The following is a 17,631-nucleotide window of genomic DNA, read 5'->3' on the forward strand; positions in this document are numbered from 1 at the left end:
CAAAAGCAATTTACAAGTTCTGTACAACAGGTCAGCAGGAAGGGTACAACTCTCGCAGCTAAGGGTCAGTAACAGTTTGTTTAGTGTTGTTGTTCAGTGTTGAACTTGAGTACTACAGTCTTGAGTGCATAGTAGTATAGCCATATTAACATAGTAGGTAGGTAGTAATATAGGCAAGGAAGATTACTTAGTAGCAAAGTACATAATAGTAAAAGACAGTATGAAGATTAGTCGTTTTTTTCTCTCACGGACCGACAGTTGTGATTGGAGGATCAAGAAAAGAGGGCTGGGTTTGAGATATCTATTCTCAGACTAAAGAATGTTTTGAAAATGAAACGTTTGAATTTGGATTTTGACATGGAAACCCTTCTTCTACAGGCTGATGGAGTCAATGATACCAGTCAGAATGATCAACTTTCCACAGGTAGGTGTAAATTACAATGTTTCCTTGCCATGACATCTGTACATACCTGCATATAATTATTTTTACATATGATCTGTAGATACTATATCTATTTATCTGTATATCCCTTACCTACTCTTACTAGTTATGCTGCTGGCCAGTATGACTTACTAACTAGTAACTACCATAGTGTCTTTATACCTGTATCACTGTACATATTAATACAACAACTATGTACATACATCTGATTAGCACTATTACTCAGTAGTACTAATTCATATATTTTATACCCAGTTTAATCACCTGTACATTGTATATTACTGTTGCACTTTACTGTTACATGTGCACTCTGGTTGGATGCCAAACTTATTTTTGTTGTACTGTACTTGTTGTGCTGTATAATGACAATACATTTTAAATTAATCTAATCTAGCACTAATTTTACTAATCTAATCTAATGTAAAACTGTTATCATTGTTATTCTAGAAACAAGTAGCATGAATGAAAATATAAAACCACATGAACATTGATTTCACATGGTTAGAAGATGTATGTATTTTGATGTACAAAGTCCAGATGAAACTCTGTTACTGATAGAGTTGTACCCTTCCTGCTGTCTTGTTGTACAAAACTTGTAAGTCGCGTTGGATAAAAGCGTCCGCTAAATGACTAAATGTCAATGTAAATGTACTGGCTTAGCGTAGGATGCAACTGAAGATAACTTGGATGTTTTTTCTAACCTCAGAAAATCGCTGGAGAGCTGTACGGGCCGTTGATGCTGGTCTTCACCCTGGTGGCCATTCTGCTGCATGGCATGAAGACGTCGGGGACTGTCATCGTAAGAACAGCTGTTTCCACAGCTCTTTGTTTTACAAGCTGAGCCTTTCCTTCACATTGATGCTTCTTGAACGCTGCCCTCCTCATCCCTCCTCACACCTGCTGTGTGAGACCACTGCTCTCAGACTGTTCACTGTATTCTCATTCACACGGTGGCCATTTTGCTCTTATGCTCAGGTTGGGATTTCTTTACACCCTGTCCCTACTTAAGATTCTGCTCTCATATGATAAGGTGTAAGAGAAAAATGGCCACCATGTGAATATGGTAAATTACATGAAAATAGGGGAATGCACTCCATGAAGATGAATTCTATACCGAATTCTATGGCTGATTTAATTGACTCTGATAAATTTTGAACAGATTCATTGTATGATAGGCTAAAAATCACATAGTAAAATGAATCTGTAGGGGCTGTGGGCATAAAGAAATGCATGACGAAAATGGTTAGAAAGTAATCATGAGTACTTATCGTTGGGAAAGTAATCATGAGTACTTATCGTTAGGGAAAGTAATCATGAGTACTTATCGTTAGGGAAAGTAATCATGAGTACTTATTGTTAGGGAAAGTAAGGGAAAGTAATCATGAGTACTTATTGTTAGGGAAAGTAATCATGAGTACTTACTCATGAGTGTTCAGTAACGCTGAATGGTGATCATCTTGTGAATTAATTAGTTCTCTGATGTAACACTGTCTTTGACAGACAAAAGCGCTTGTGGAAAAAAAGGGTTATTCAATTAATTTTAAGTTTTCAAAGAATTTAAAAAAAATGCCAGGATAATATTGACAGGCCTGCTGAATACTTTCCTGCTGAATACTTATTTTATTCCTATTATACACACAAGTCACGGATGAAAGTCGGGGCTGAAAATACTGTGTCTCTCATGGGAATAAAACCCAAGTATCCTGTAAACAGTAAATGGTGCATTTATATAACAGCTTTTATCCAAAGCGCTTTACAATTTGTTCTTCCCATTTTACCCATTCACTCACACACAGACGGCGGAGGCAACCATGCAAGGTGCCAACCTCATCAGGAGCAATTATGGGTTAACCTCTTAACACTTTCATTGCCAGCCAATGCAGTGCGCCTTACCCCCCTTGAATGCCACCACCCACTTCAATGATAGCGCTCTCATATTTGCAAACGCATAAACGATGTCTTAAATTATGGCTATGGGTCTAATACACCCGTCGCTTATCAATGACTTGCTTGCAGTCAACATGTACGAAACGGATTGTTTTTTAATCGGTTCATTTCCGTTTTATACCATTTTGAAAAACGCTATTTTTTTTTTAAGTTTCAGGAAAATATAAAGATTCTGTGATAATCGCCCTTTACTGGAATATTCTGGAATACACAAAAAACGTTGTCATTTTTCTGCCTATTTATGAATTGTTTTCAAATAAACGCTAGATTATCGATAGTATATGTGTACTTATGCACGCTATAGAAGCGAGCTGAAAAATCGATTCTCATTTCCTGATCAGCACACACACACATAGGGCCCACGTTGATATCTCTGTGAAAAAAGCTCTGATTATCCTAAGACTGGTAAAATAGATTCCTTACCTCAGATCAGATGTTCTCCAAAAAGATTATTCCAATTCCTGATCGCCATTCCAAATATCGATCGCGTTTATTGATCCAGCGCTGGGTACTGGAAATATGTATTTCACGCTGTTTTGGGGCTCTGCAATGAATCCGATCCTCTCGGGTGACTTGCCCGAGAAGTAAAATGAGGAAGCAGGATTTTTTCCCCCCCATGTGTTTCATTCAATCCATTCCAAAGGGGTGCAGTACCACAGGGAGAGACGATAGGGGGCGGTATTTCCCCAATAGAGCTCAGAGAGAGTTTGTAGCACTGACGTGAGACTAGATTGATGAAATATGAATTCAAATCGCTAATAAAAAAATAAGAGATCTCTCGTCGTTGGCAATGAAAGGTTGCATGAGCTTAGAGCCATATGAAATCCGTTTAATTTTTTTCCAATGAACAAACGAGATATCTCGTTGTTGGCATTGAAAGTGATAATAGGCACGCAGAAACGTTTTTTTTTGCAAAGCTTAGCTTTATACTTTATACTTATAGCACATGCATGAGCCTGGTCTCTTTTGAAAGATAACATTCTGAAGTTACTAATGGAAAAAAGGAAAATACATTTGAGTGCTAATGAAATAGAGTAACTTGAACTTCTGTACAATATTTCCTCTGTAGTGGTTGCAAGATTCCATATTCCAGCATAGAGGTATAAGCTGGAAAACACAGCGGTTCCATAGCCTGAAGTCTTATGTAGTACAGGTCCAAATTTGATTAGAATCCGTTCAGAAAGGGCTCTTAAATTGAGAGACGTCCGAGTAAAATCAACGACAAAAATAAAAAGCTTTCCAAAATCCATTTCCTCATCCACCGGCGTGTGTGGCTCAGGAGGTAGAGCGGTCGTCTGGTAATCAGAAGCTTAGACAGTGGGTCAGGGGGTAGAGCGTCGTCTGGTAATCAGAAGGTTACGGTTAGACAGTGGCTCAGGAGGTGGAGCGGTCGTCTGGTAATCAGAAAGTTAGGGTTAGACAGTGGATCAGGAGGTGGAGCGGTCATCTGGTAATCAGAAAGTTAGGGTTAGACAGTGGCTCAGGAGGTAGAGCGTTGTCTGGTAATCAGAAGGTTAGGGTTAGACGGTATAACAGGAGGTAGAGTGTCAAAGTGTCCTTGAGCAAGACACCTAACCCCTAACTGCTCCCGACGAGCAGGTTGGCACCTTGCATGGTCGCCTCCACCGTCGCTGTGTGAGTGAATGTGAGTCATACGTTTGGATAAAAGCCCTATATAAATGCGGTTCATTTTATGACATCATCTGTGGCCCAGATATGCGCCAGCAAGCAGGATGGCTGTTGGGGCTAATTCTCCTTTAGATGTGTCAAGGGGACGAGGGCCGTGAAACATGTTAAAAGGTTCCACATATGACAGATTCTCTGCAGAAGATGTTAACTTGGAAAGGAATAATGAGCCAATTCCAGTGTGCTCGAGTTATTCTGTTTCAAGAAGGGAATGACTTAATGAACTGAAACACTATAGATCAAAGCGCCTTAACATGTGGGAACCGTAGCATGTGGATGTTAACCAGTAGACTTTTTGTATTTTATTTTTTTATTATTTTTTAAACAAACACATAAACAAACATGACAACACACGATAAGATATACAAGCATTAGTTGACAGTGCACATCCAATGAAATCACATTTTAGTTAATTGTCTTATATAGGATATACCCTTAATACCTGTTATCTAAAAACCTACACACATGCTCCAGCTCGTACCCCCCCCTCCCGGACCCCCCATTGGATAATCCATCCATTTTCCCTCGCTCCTAACCAGATATTACCATTATATGCTAGCTTTTATTTTCTCCACCACTTCTAACCACAATGTCATTTTGGATTCATTGAGACCCAAAATTCTTGCTGTAGATATTTCTTGATAGATCACATCGAGATATGTAATAATCCAGACCTTTCGGCAATTTTTTTCCGGTTGGAACCATCGTGATGCTATCAGATTTTTAGCCACTGTGATACCCGATAAAACCAATCTCTTTAGCTGTGGATGTACTGCACACTCAAAAACATCATTCAGCAGTAATACAGAGGGGTGTACAGGTATATTCCAAGTTAAGAGATTTGATAATTGCTGGGTCACCTCTTAACCAGTAGACTGTCGATTTTTGCCTGACCTAATTTTTGTATTTTAGCATTTTAAAAAGTTAGCATTTTGTAATTCATTGTTTGCATCTTGTACTTCATTTTGTACTTTAGTTTGTATGTTGTATATTGTATATTTTGCATAGTGTTACTGTTTGGACTTTATTCTTATTACTTTTTTACTGTGTGAAGCACATTCTCGGGGCGGGGGCTCATACAAAACCATGCATTTCACTGTAATGTACCTTATGTGACGAATAAAACAACCTGAACTTGACTCCAGAGGGGGGGGGGGTACTCTGATGGGAACTGTAGCATGTGGATGTTAACCAGTAGACTGTTGATTCTAGGGCTGCAACGATTAGTCGACATAATCGACGACGTCGATTATAAAAAATCGTCGACGAGAAATTGTTGCGTCGATTAGTAATTTAAAAAAAAAAAAAACGTTTTTTTTTTTTTTTTTTTTTTTTTGTACTACCTATCTTTGTGAGAGTGGCTTCTCAGGGTTCCAGACAACATCATAACATGATGATCCCATAGCAAATTTTGGACATTGAAAACATTGTTCCCCTGCAGGAGATGATGATCAGACTAGACACACAATACATTACACACGTACTCCTCTCACTCACACACAGCGATCAGAGTAAGACACACACATACACACTCCTCTCACTCACACACAGCGATCAGAGTAAGACACACACACATACACACTCCTCTCACTCACACACAGCGATCAGAGTAAGACACACACACATTCACACTCCTCTCTCTCACACACAGCGATCAGAGTAAGACACACGCACATTCACACTCCTCTCACTCACACACAGCGATCAGAGTAAGACACACACACATACACAAATTACACAGTACACACCTCTCACTCACACAGCGATCAGAGTAAGACACACACACAAATTACACAGTACACACTCCTCTCACTCACACAGCGATCAGAGTAAGACACACACACATACACACTCCTCTCACTCACACACAGCGATCAGAGTAAGACACACACACATACACACTCCTCTCACTCACACACAGCGATCAGAGTAAGACACACACACATTCACACTCCTCTCTCTCACACACAGCGATCAGAGTAAGACACACACACATTCACACTCCTCTCACTCACACACAGCGATCAGAGTAAGACACACACACATACACAAATTACACAGTACACACCTCTCACTCACACAGCGATCAGAGTAAGACACACACACAAATTACACAGTACACACTCCTCTCACTCACACAGCGATCAGAGTAAGACACACACACATACACACTCCTCTCACTCACACACAGCGATCAGAGTAAGACACACACACATACACACTCCTCTCACTCACACACAGCGATCAGAGTAAGACACACACACATTCACACTCCTCTCTCTCACACACAGCGATCAGAGTAAGACACACACACATTCACACTCCTCTCACTCACACACAGCGATCAGAGTAAGACACACACACATACACAAATTACACAGTACACACCTCTCACTCACACAGCGATCAGAGTAAGACACACACACAAATTACACAGTACACACTCCTCTCACTCACACAGCGATCAGAGTAAGACACACACACATACACACACACACGGACTCCTCTCACACACAGCAAACAAAAGTTATTTAAAGTACACTTCCACTTTAATTTGTATTATTTAATTTATTTATCTTGTTATGAGTGATTGCTGTATTGTTCTTCAAATACATTTTCATTTAAAGTGGCTTAAAGATCCAAATTCAAATGTTTCATGAGTCATTATTTTAATTTGCTATGGGATCATCATGTTATGATGTTGTTGTTTGGTCCTGACAAGAGTCTCAAAGTCTGGGGTGATGGTAGACAAGCAACTCTGAGGTCATGCTCAATGTCCAATCTGTTCCTCTGCTCTGTCTTCAGCTGGACCAGAGCTGAGAAGCCACTTTCACAAAGATAGGTAATTTAAAAAAAAAATCTTTTTTTTTTGGTTTGTTGTTGTTTACATTGGTTTTCGATTAGTCGACTAATCGAAAAAATAATCGGCAGATTAGTCGACTACTAAATTAGTCATTAGTTGCAGCCCTAGTTGATTCCAGAGGGAGGGTACTCTGATGGGAACTGTAGCATGTGGATGTTAACCAGTAGACTGTTGATTCCAGAGGGAGGGCACTCTGATGGGAACAGCGATCGGGACGTGCTTTGGCTACTGGCTGGGCGTCTCCTCCTTCATCTACTTCCTGGCCTACCTGTGCAACGCCCAGGTCACCATGCTCCAGATGCTCTCCCTGCTGGTGAGTGAGTCCTGCTCCCCGTAATCCAGATCTGAAAAGTCCGTGTCGCGTTCGAAGTGGAAACCTGCAAGGTGGATGTCCATGACACGCCTCGTTGGCTTCCGTCAATTACATTTCTTCATTTTCATTAAGCAAGTGAAGACATTGAAGCATGTTGATGAGTTTTGCTCATTGACTTCCATTCGACTGTTTTTCCTGCGTTTGCAAAACACCGCTAAATGTAGCAGCCGCTCTTTTATTGTACCGAGTGAAGAACGTGTTCAAGTCGTCCGTTTTTCACTTCTGGGTCGTCCATACTGATCCATCACATGGCTAGATAATGTGAAGGGTGTTGTGAACCCAGAACCATTAAGGAACTGTAATGCAATGAATAAACAAACCTTTTCAAAACAAGACGAGACAAGGTATGAATCAACTAATAAACAACAACTTCAATCAACTAAATAAATGAAAACCAAGAGAAGATGAATAGGTGAATATAGCACCATATCAACTATAATATTAATTAATAAGATCTTACTTATACTAACCTAATGTTTTACATGGTATGAATGAGATAACTTGCCTATACTAACCTAATGTTTTACATGGTATGACTGAATGAGATAACTTGCCTATACTAACCTAATGTTTAACATTGTATGAATGAGATAACTTACCTATACTAACCTAATGTTTAACACTTTAACTGCCGGAAACGTGTTTAGGCGTCTTTCCTAGCCATGCTTAAGTTGCCTAGGACGCCGTAACTCGTCTTTGATATCAATATTTCAAAAATCTGTGATCGAAATCATATTTCCCCTCCGCAGCCTTGACACACAGTGCTGATCTCCTCTCAACCCTCTAGCGGTTCAAGAGCGCCATCTGGTGGCCGATCGGCAGATCGAAACCGGATGTCAACCTTTAACCCGGCAGGACTCACTCCATATGGGGTCCGGGCACTCGCTAATATTAGAGAGACTCCGTCTTCACACAGTGAACATCGATCGGTGGAAATAACAAGAAAAAACAACATGATTTGGACGTATATACTATTATACAACCTGGAAATAGATCCGGCATTTCAACATCCCATAATTGAAAACTGTCTACTCCACGCTGATCGCCCAACGGCCCGAGGAGACTGGGGTGAGTTTTAGCGTGTAGTATTACCGTGTTCGATACTAACTGCTATGATGAACATATGACCCACATTAGATGAATGGTATAACGTTGCCCACGGAATTATAAACGCCCCCTCGCCCCCACGGGGCAACATCAGATGACGTGTAGTAAATTCTAGAAGTACGTCCAATTGAAATTTTTGATCTCGCACAGATTCCTACCAAACTGTATTTTATCATCAATATAATGCATTTGGGGCTATAAATCACGTTCTGGAGAAAGCTGCAGAAAGAGATGAAAACATACTTATACTTTAGACCATATTTTAGTATGAATATGTGAATGAAAAAGTTTAACGTTGCTACACCATGAACAATACATATAGGACCTTGAATGGGCCCTAATAATGGCAATCTAGCAATAGAATTATATTTATATTATTATATATTATATTATAGCCCTGCAAAGAAGGGGAACTTCAAAGAAGGGGAACTTCTCCATGTTAAATAGAGCTGGCAAGGGATGGTATATCATGAATTTAACCTTGGGCAGTTAAAGTGTTAACATTGTATGAATGAGATAACTTACATATACTAACCTAATGTTTTACATGCTATGAATGATATAACTTACCTATACTAACTAGGGATGTCCGATATTATCGGCCTACCGATATTATCGGCCGATATCGGAAAATATCTGTACTTTTTTTTTTTTTTTTTTTTTAAACATTTCTATAACCTTTATTTACCCAGGCAAGCAAGTAAGAACAAATTCAGATTTTATTTATTGTCAAAAGTATGCATAATGTTGTGTTAATTCCACAACAAGAGATATGTAAGGGATAATGTATGTGTACGAGGTCATTGTCGCAAAATAATTGACCGACACGGAGTTTAAAATACCGAGCCGCCTCGGCGAGGTGTTTTAAACGTCAGTGAATGTCAATTATTTTGCGACAATGACAGAGTATAGCTATACATTATCCCGCTTATTACATGGCTAACTTACTAACAATATACCTAATTCATTTTACAAAATCGACAAGACGAGATCAAATGCAGACGCAGTTGTTCTGTGGCTCTGTCAGCCCAAATAAAGTGATTATTATTATCGCCGGCAGCCCGGCAGGTGTGTCTAATTGCACTGAAACACTGTGTGTCAGTGGGGCTTGATTACTCCAGCTGCGAAAAACAATAATCACCGGTGGTTATCGAAAAATAATTCACCGCTGTCGGGGGCTATTGACCAATCACAATCAAGCATTTCGGCGAATGTTAAAACGCCATGTAATAAGTAATGTTAATTACCTGAAATTCTTCCGTTTTTTGGGGGGGAGGGGGGGGGACCCTGCATATATCGGTATTGGTTGATATCGGAAATTAAGAGTTGGACAATATCGGTATATCGGTATCGGTAAAAAAGCCAATATCGAGCATCCCTAATACTAACCTAATGTTTAACATTGTATGAATGAGATAACTTACATAATTACTAACCTAATGTTTTACATGGTATGAATGTTACAATAAATGTAACAAATAACAACAATAATAAGGATTAACCTACCTATGTAACAAAAACAGATGGAAGGTATTGCTGTCCAACAAACTGGAAAATAGTTAAACAGAGACATAGGCAGACAGCCCAAACGGTGTGGCCGGCCCCTTAAACTCCCCTCGCCGTAATCGTGCATAATGCCCTTCACTGACACTATTTGAAAACTATCAATGCAAAGTAATTATGATGTTTAATGACGAAACGGGTGACACAAGTTTCCTCGTATTTATTAGTAAAACAAGAATAGGCTCTTTTCACAGCAGCCATTTTGACTTGTCATAGATGGGTAAACAAAGGTGTAACCATGTACAAGAATATCCATTACTCTGTAACCACAGATGTGGAATATTGATTATTTGTGTCCAAACAGGGTTACGGTCTCTTCGGACACTGCATGGTCCTCTTCGTCACTTACAACGTCCACTTCCACTCCCTCTTCTACATCCTGTGGCTTGTTGTCGGAGGACTCTCTACGCTCCGCATGGTAAGAAGAGAGCAGTGCTTCTCACACTATGGGACGGGGTCCACTGGTGTGGTCCCAGCAGGGCTCAGGTGGGTCGCAGAATAAGGACAAAAATGTAACGTACTGAACGTTGCATGAGCTAAGTAGCCTTACATCCTTTACTGAAGGTTGCATGAGCTTAGAGCCATATGAAATCCGTAATTTCTTTTTTCCAATTTCCGTTTTTTTTCTCCGTTTTAATATTTCAGAATTCAGTATTTTGCTTTTTACGCTCATTTTACCATCATAAATAGTGTCTAATAAGTGGGAATGAATAAATGTCCACAATTTTATAAGATATAACAGTCCATTTAATGTTTTTAAGTGCTGCAACTCAGAAATACAGTTCAATTTTACACAATCTTTTTCAAATAATATCGTGACAATAAAAATGCACACAAAATAAAAATACGCATTTCAAGTGTAAACAATAGATACAGCTAGCTACTACTGACATTGTCACAATGTCAATAGCCTAGCTATATCTATTCTATTGTGATGAAATATAGTAATGCATAATTTATGCACCTTTAGTTAATTTCGTTTATAAAGGACAGTGTGTACTGACAATCATCGGTAAACAAATAGATGGGTGCACCAGATTTAGCAAGAAGTCAAATCAAATCAAATCAAATTAATTTGTAAGGCCCGACAACACACGTTAATGTCCCCATGGGCCGTACACTTCTTCTTTAAACAAGTCAAGAAGAAACATCACAATAATTCAAGAACTCAATGGGGAGCGACGACGCCTCCCTTGCGGACCAGCTCAACACCTTCTATGCGCGGTTTGGTGCAAACAGTGGCACTGCTAGCTCAACGGCTAGTGACGTCACTGGTGCGCCGGCTGTTGTGGAGGGGGGGGGCATCCGCGGGGGGGCGGGGGGGCTCTCTCATTGACGGTACACAGTGTGAGAAGAGCATTTATGCAGGTGAACACCAGGAAGGCGGCTGGCCCAGATGGAATAACAGGACACATACTCAAGTCCTGTGCTAACCAGCTAGCCCATGTGTTCACCACCATATTTAATCGATCCCTGAAGGAGTCAGTGGTCCCTGCCTGCTTCAAGATGTCTACCATTATCCCGGTACCAAAGAAACCCTCCCCAACAGGTCTCAATGACTACAGACCGGTGGCACTCACCTCTGTGGCCATGAAATGTTTCGAGAGGCTGGTCAAGGATCACATTTGTGCCTCCCTCCCCAGCGATATGGACCCTATGCAATTTGCATACAGGCCAAACAGGTCCACTGACGATGCGGTCTCCCAAGTACTGCACAGCACCCTCTCTCACCTGGACCGTCAGAAGGGGGGCTATGTGAGACTGTTGTTCATTGACTACAGCTCAGCGTTCAACACCATAGTCCCCACCAGACTGGTGGACAAGCTGATCGAGCTGGGTCTGAGCTCCGCTCTGAGCGCCTGGGTACTGGACTTTCTGAGTGAAAGACCCCAGGCGGTCAGGGTGGGGGGTCAGACCTCCAACACCATCACCCTGAGCATCGGGTCCCCCCAGGGCTGTGTTCTGAGCCCCCTGCTGTACTCACTATACACACACGACTGTGTGGCCAAGTTCAGCTCCAACTCCATAGTGAAGTTCGCAGACGACACGGTGGTGGTGGGGCTGATCTCGGACAACGACGAGAAGGCCTACCGGGAGGAGGTTGAGGTACTGGAACGCTGGTGCCAGGACAACAGCCTGCTCCTGAACATTGGTAAAACCAAGGAGCTGATCGTGGATTATAGGAGAGGACAGCAGGAGACACACACACCACTGAGGATAAACGGGGCCACCGTGGACAGGGTGAGCAGCTTTAAGTACCTGGGGGTCCACATCTCAGAGGATCTGACATGGTCAACACACATAGACACAGTTGTAAAAAAGGCGAAGCAGCGCCTCTACCACCTGAGACAGTTAAGGAAGTTCAGAGTATCGGGGAAGATACTCCAGTCCTTCTACTCCGGAGCTGTAGAGAGCATCTTGACTGGAAACATCACTGCCTGGTATGGTAACAGCACGGCACAGGACAAGAAGGCCCTACAGAGGGTGGTGCGTTCTGCCGAGCGTACCACGGGTATTGCACTACCTCCCCTGCAGGTTCTATACAACAAGAGGTGCAAATCCAGAGCCTGCAGAATAATGAAAGACCCTCACCACCCCAATAACAGCCTGTTCCAGCTGCTGAGGTCAGGCAGACGCCTGCGAACACCAGCTACTAGGACAGAGAGGCTTCGGCTCAGCTTCTTCCCCCAGGCCATCAGAGCCTTGAACAATGAACACTGAGGGTTCAAGTTCAAGTTTCTTTTATTGCCACACGGCCAGGCCGGTGGAATTTGAGCACGGTGCAGGTGGTAGCTGCGACAATACACCACATGGATGATGGAACACAACATAACATCAACAACAACATAACATAACATGCATAACATAACATAACAGCAGGGGGTGAAATTAGGATGAGTTGGAGTTGAGTAATTGTATGGCCTTGGGGAAGAAACTGTTGTTGAACCTAACCGTGCGACTACCTAGTGACCTAAACCTTCTACCAGAGGGGAGGAGTTGGAAGAGGTGATGAGCTGGGTGCAGGGGGTCACTGATGATTTTGTGTGCGCGTGTGATGGTGTGATGTTTGTGTATGGAGTCCAGGGTGGGGAGTGTGCAGTTGATGATTTTGGATGCCCTAATGATGAACACAGAACACTGAACCCTACACACACAAGCACACATTAGCACACACACGACACACACGCTGTGCACGCTCGCACACAAGCAGCCTCTTTAACATGAGAAAGCACTCACTCATGCTGCACACGCCCACACTTATGGCCACAAAGAAAGGTCACTTTAAAAATAGTATAGTAACAGTGTATTGCACTACCAAGGGACCTAGCATGTCCTTCATGCTCTGTAAATAACTATGTACAAATACCGTGATGTCCCACTATGTTACCTGTTTATTGCACAATGTTGTCTATTGGATTCTATTATATGTTGTACTACTGTATTGCACATCTTTGCTGGCAAGACCACCCGCATTTCATTGTATACTTGTATGCCGTGACAAATAAAACTCTTGACTTGACTTGACTTGAACAAAACAAGGACACCATAAGGTCTATACATTTTTTAAATAAATGCAAAATAAATAAATGCAACATTCCCAGACATACCCCACGCGAAGGTAAGGAAAAACTCACTAAAACCTAGCAATAGGAAAAAATGCACCACAGGCAATGTGGAGGAGAGAAACCTTAGAAGGGCCATTCAAGGGGGGGATCTCCCTTCTTGTTGGTGATAGTAGTGTTGCAGTAAAAACAGGCGAACAGTTGGTAAGCATGCACTCGTGTGTAGTGAAACACAGATGAGTGCATGCGATAGCAACTGAACATCTATAGTGCTATGTACTGTAACGTTACATAGCTATTTAATCACAATAGTGTCAGTGATTAGCAGGAATTCTAGGCTTAAATATGATTTTCATATGTCTTAAAATTACGTTTGAAGTAGGATGTTACCTCTATATTGCGATAACTTCTATCATTTAAATTAGTTCTGGGGGGAAACATCTGGGCTGCAAAGTAAGCAGTATGGTATAGTAGTATATAGTAAGTAGTATAATAGTCTTATCAGTTCCCCAACAAGTCATATGGAATTACTTCTTTCACAGTAATTTTCCTTCACCCCCCCCCCCCCCCCCCCCACCCAGTATGGCCATGAAATAAGTATACAATTATATTCAAAGTGGTCTTAAATAGTCTTGAATTGAACTTGTTGAAACCTGCAGGAACCCTGAGCAGAGAGGGTTGTCCGGTCTCTTGGTCTGTCGGTCTGTCCTCTGACTCTCTTGGTCTGTCGGTCTGTTCTCTGACTCTCTTGGTCTGTCCTCTGACTCTCTTGGTCTGTCGGTCTGTTCTCTGACTCTCTTGGTCTGTCCTCTGACTCTCTTGGTCTGTCGGTCTGTCCTCTGACTCTCTTGGTCTGTCCTCTGACTCCCTTCTCTCCTCCAGGTGGCTGCTCTCATCTCCAGGACGGTTGGCCAGACACCCCGTCTCCTTATTTGTGGAACCTTGGCAGCTCTGCACATGCTGTTTCTACTCTACCTGCACTTTGCGTACCACAAAATAGTCGAGGGTAAGCTTCTTAACAACTAAGCCAGACTTATTTTGGCTTTTCACCCATAAACGTATTTTTAACCATTATTATGGATTATGGATTCATAAATGGGTTTGGGAAAGAACAAGGCATGATTTGTACCAAGTGTACTCAGCAAAACAACATGGTAAGAAGTATGTTTTGTTATGGTTAAAGATCTCACCCACAGGCCATTTTATATATTTATATATATATATATATATATATATATATATATATATATATATATATATATATATATATTAATATAAATATATACTATAAATAAATGTATCATATCATATGGTCTCTTGTAGACCCATTTTATCATTGATTAATTCCAACAAAAGCAAACAAGATGACCTTTTACAATTGGGTGCAACCCTGCTTGGCCAATTCTAGACTAAATTGAATTGCTTCTATTAAAATACCCTCTGTGTTGTAAACTGGGTTTTAAACACATTAGAATCAGAAAGGTCTTTATTGCCAAGTAGTTTAAACACATACAAGGAATTTGATTTGGTCATTTTGGTGACCATTACGGTAGAATAAAATAAAATGTAGAATAAGATCAAATGGAATATAAACTAATATAAATTAAAATGGAAGTATAATATAATTATAAAATAGGCCAGGGCTGTACAATTCTGCACGATGTGGTCGAGTATATACACTAATTAGAATAAAAAGGGTTGTGCAATTGAGCAGTAATGTGCACAATTATTACAATATGATTTAAAATGTGTAAAGAGATCTTGATAACGATGTCTGAATTGTGTCGTTTCTTTTTAGTACTCTTGGTCACCTTGGAAGGACCGAACGTGCTCCCGATCCAGAGGGTGGCCAGAGACGTCCCTGAGTTGGCCACAGCTGTACTGAACGCCACGGTCACGACACTGGGTGTCATTCTACAGTCACACTGAGTCCAAGACATACTCCCAACCCCAATCCCTCCACGGTGGTGGTTGTACAGCTGACCGGAGACCGAACGCGAGTTAAAGACAATGAGGAATTAAAAGTTGACATTATGACACGTCACGTATGTAATTTTTAGCAAACTCACTGCTGTGGCATGAATGTGCTTTCTGTCTCCATGGTGAACCTCATCCTTTCCTACTGATGTGGCTGTTAGATTGTCACGGATCACAACATGTAGAGCCACCAGGTCAAGCTTTTTCGTAAACGATGGGTCAGAATACAAGGCGAGTTGTAGACCTGTTCCAGATGGATGCACACACGACTAGCAATAGGTTTTCATTAGACGGCGACACTAAATTGTGTCATCAGATTGAGGTCCTGGGTGGAAAAGGTTTAAGAGCCCTTGATGAAACGTGTCGTCCATTATCAACAGTTTTCTACCTTTTCACTCTTTGTTACTCCTGAAAGAGGCTTGAGCACACCTCGATTCTCACTTCAAAACCAGCTCATCTCCCCTCAGTCTGTTGGCTTTGGTTTCCCGGGTTTAATTCATGCTCCAGGGAGTTGGTTATATATTTTACCTTGTCTCTAAAACGGAGACACTAATTATTAGTGTCTCACAAATGGCCCCATGGCGTCAGTAATCCGACCCTACGTTGCGTAGAGGTGCGTTCGATTTAGCGGCCGGCGTGGGCCTTTTGATGTGCCAACGCTGGAAAAGCTTGCTCATATCAAAAGCCTTCGTCGCATAGTGGAGTCAAGTGTTCCTTTCATTAGAAACATGGGTAGATGTTTGAGGTTTGATATGTTCGTGGTGGGAGGGAGATCATTCTATGGGTGGCTTTGTTTCTGAAGAAGGATTTGATTTATCGTGTTTATGTATGATAATAGCATTTGTGGTTTTCATTCCTCCTTTTTAAAGGTCATATTTGGGTTGGCATTTGAAATGTGTAAAGCCTCTGTCATGTATGAAGTCAACAACAATGTTCTAAACAGCTTTCAAGTCATTGAGTTTTTTTATTTTATTTTTACATTCTTGGTTTTATCGGTTTTGTCTTATATTTTGTTTTTGGAATAACTGTTCTTTACCATGTTAAACTTGTATTTATATAGAATCATTGTACAAAAAGATTGAACGTACAATAAAATGTATGGATCTTGAGTTTATTTATTCTTGCCAATTTATACATTTCTCAGATGTCATTGCAGACGTTTCAATTCTGCTACTTTTTTGTCACCGATTTGCCAATTTATTAAATCCAATGAAGCTTTAAGCTTTATTTCAATTGATTGATGAAGTATTTCAGGCAGCCGCCTCATTCATGTACTATTTCACAACAAAGGTGGCTTTTTATTACACTGTTCAGTAAAGTGCATTAGTAATATACAACTGGGTATGAAATATATAAATTATTACTACTCAGTAATAGTGCTAATCAGATGTATGTACAGAGTTGTAGTATTAATATGTACAGTGATACAGGTAATAAAGACACTATGGTAGTAAGTCATACTGGCCAGCAGCGTAACTAGTAAGAGTAGGTAAGGGATATGTACAGATATAGATATAGTATCTACAGATATGTACAGACACGTATACAGTATTATTGTGCGCTATCATACAGAGTTATATGCAGGTGTATAAGTAAGATAAGATAAGATATTCCTTTATTGATCCCCTTGGGGAAATTCAGGCATCATAGCAGCATGGGGGGGAGGGGTACAGGTAGTAAAACAACACAGTATACAGGTAGTAAAAGACAACACAGGCAGTGTAAACAATTTGGAGTATATGGATATAGATATGGAGTATATTCAGACTAGGGCTGTCCCCGACTAAGGATTTGGATGGTCGACTAGGATTGGCCAAAATTTGCCGTTAGTCGACTTAAAAAAAAAAAAAAAAAAAAAAAAAAAGTATAATATTTTTAATATATATATATATATTTTTGTTATCATTCCATTTGGGCTGTGGGGGGTGCTTAATGTCTGAAGGAGTCGACTGAAGGCTTCTTGTCCTCTGCAAAAGCATGCAATTGGTCCACTGATGGATACATCTTGATATTTGTCTAGTCTAGTGTGTTCATTAGATGGGTGAAATCCTCTTTCGTGCCTCTGTGCCTGTTTTCGTAGGCAGTTAGCCTCTGGTATGCGTGCCATTAG

General features: G+C 40.9%; 1 protein-coding gene across 1 annotated transcript in view; it reads left to right on the forward strand.

Moving 5' to 3' along the window:
* yipf3 (Yip1 domain family, member 3) overlaps positions 1 to 16,630 on the forward strand; it is a 31,127-nt gene extending 14,497 nt beyond the window's left edge. Inside the window, exons 4-9 of the mRNA XM_084321348.1 lie at positions 379 to 424; positions 1,149 to 1,241; positions 7,120 to 7,251; positions 10,286 to 10,399; positions 14,427 to 14,550; positions 15,343 to 16,630. Of these exons, the coding sequence (XP_084177474.1) occupies positions 379 to 424; positions 1,149 to 1,241; positions 7,120 to 7,251; positions 10,286 to 10,399; positions 14,427 to 14,550; positions 15,343 to 15,473 (640 nt within the window). The 3' untranslated portion in view covers positions 15,474 to 16,630. The remainder of the gene's footprint in view (positions 1 to 378; positions 425 to 1,148; positions 1,242 to 7,119; positions 7,252 to 10,285; positions 10,400 to 14,426; positions 14,551 to 15,342) is intronic.
* Positions 16,631 to 17,631: the final 1,001 nt, after the last annotated feature.

Source organism: Notolepis coatsorum, assembly GCF_963971535.1.
Source record: "Notolepis coatsorum genome assembly, chromosome: 9".
Classification (NCBI taxonomy): domain Eukaryota; kingdom Metazoa; phylum Chordata; class Actinopteri; order Aulopiformes; family Paralepididae; genus Notolepis; species Notolepis coatsorum.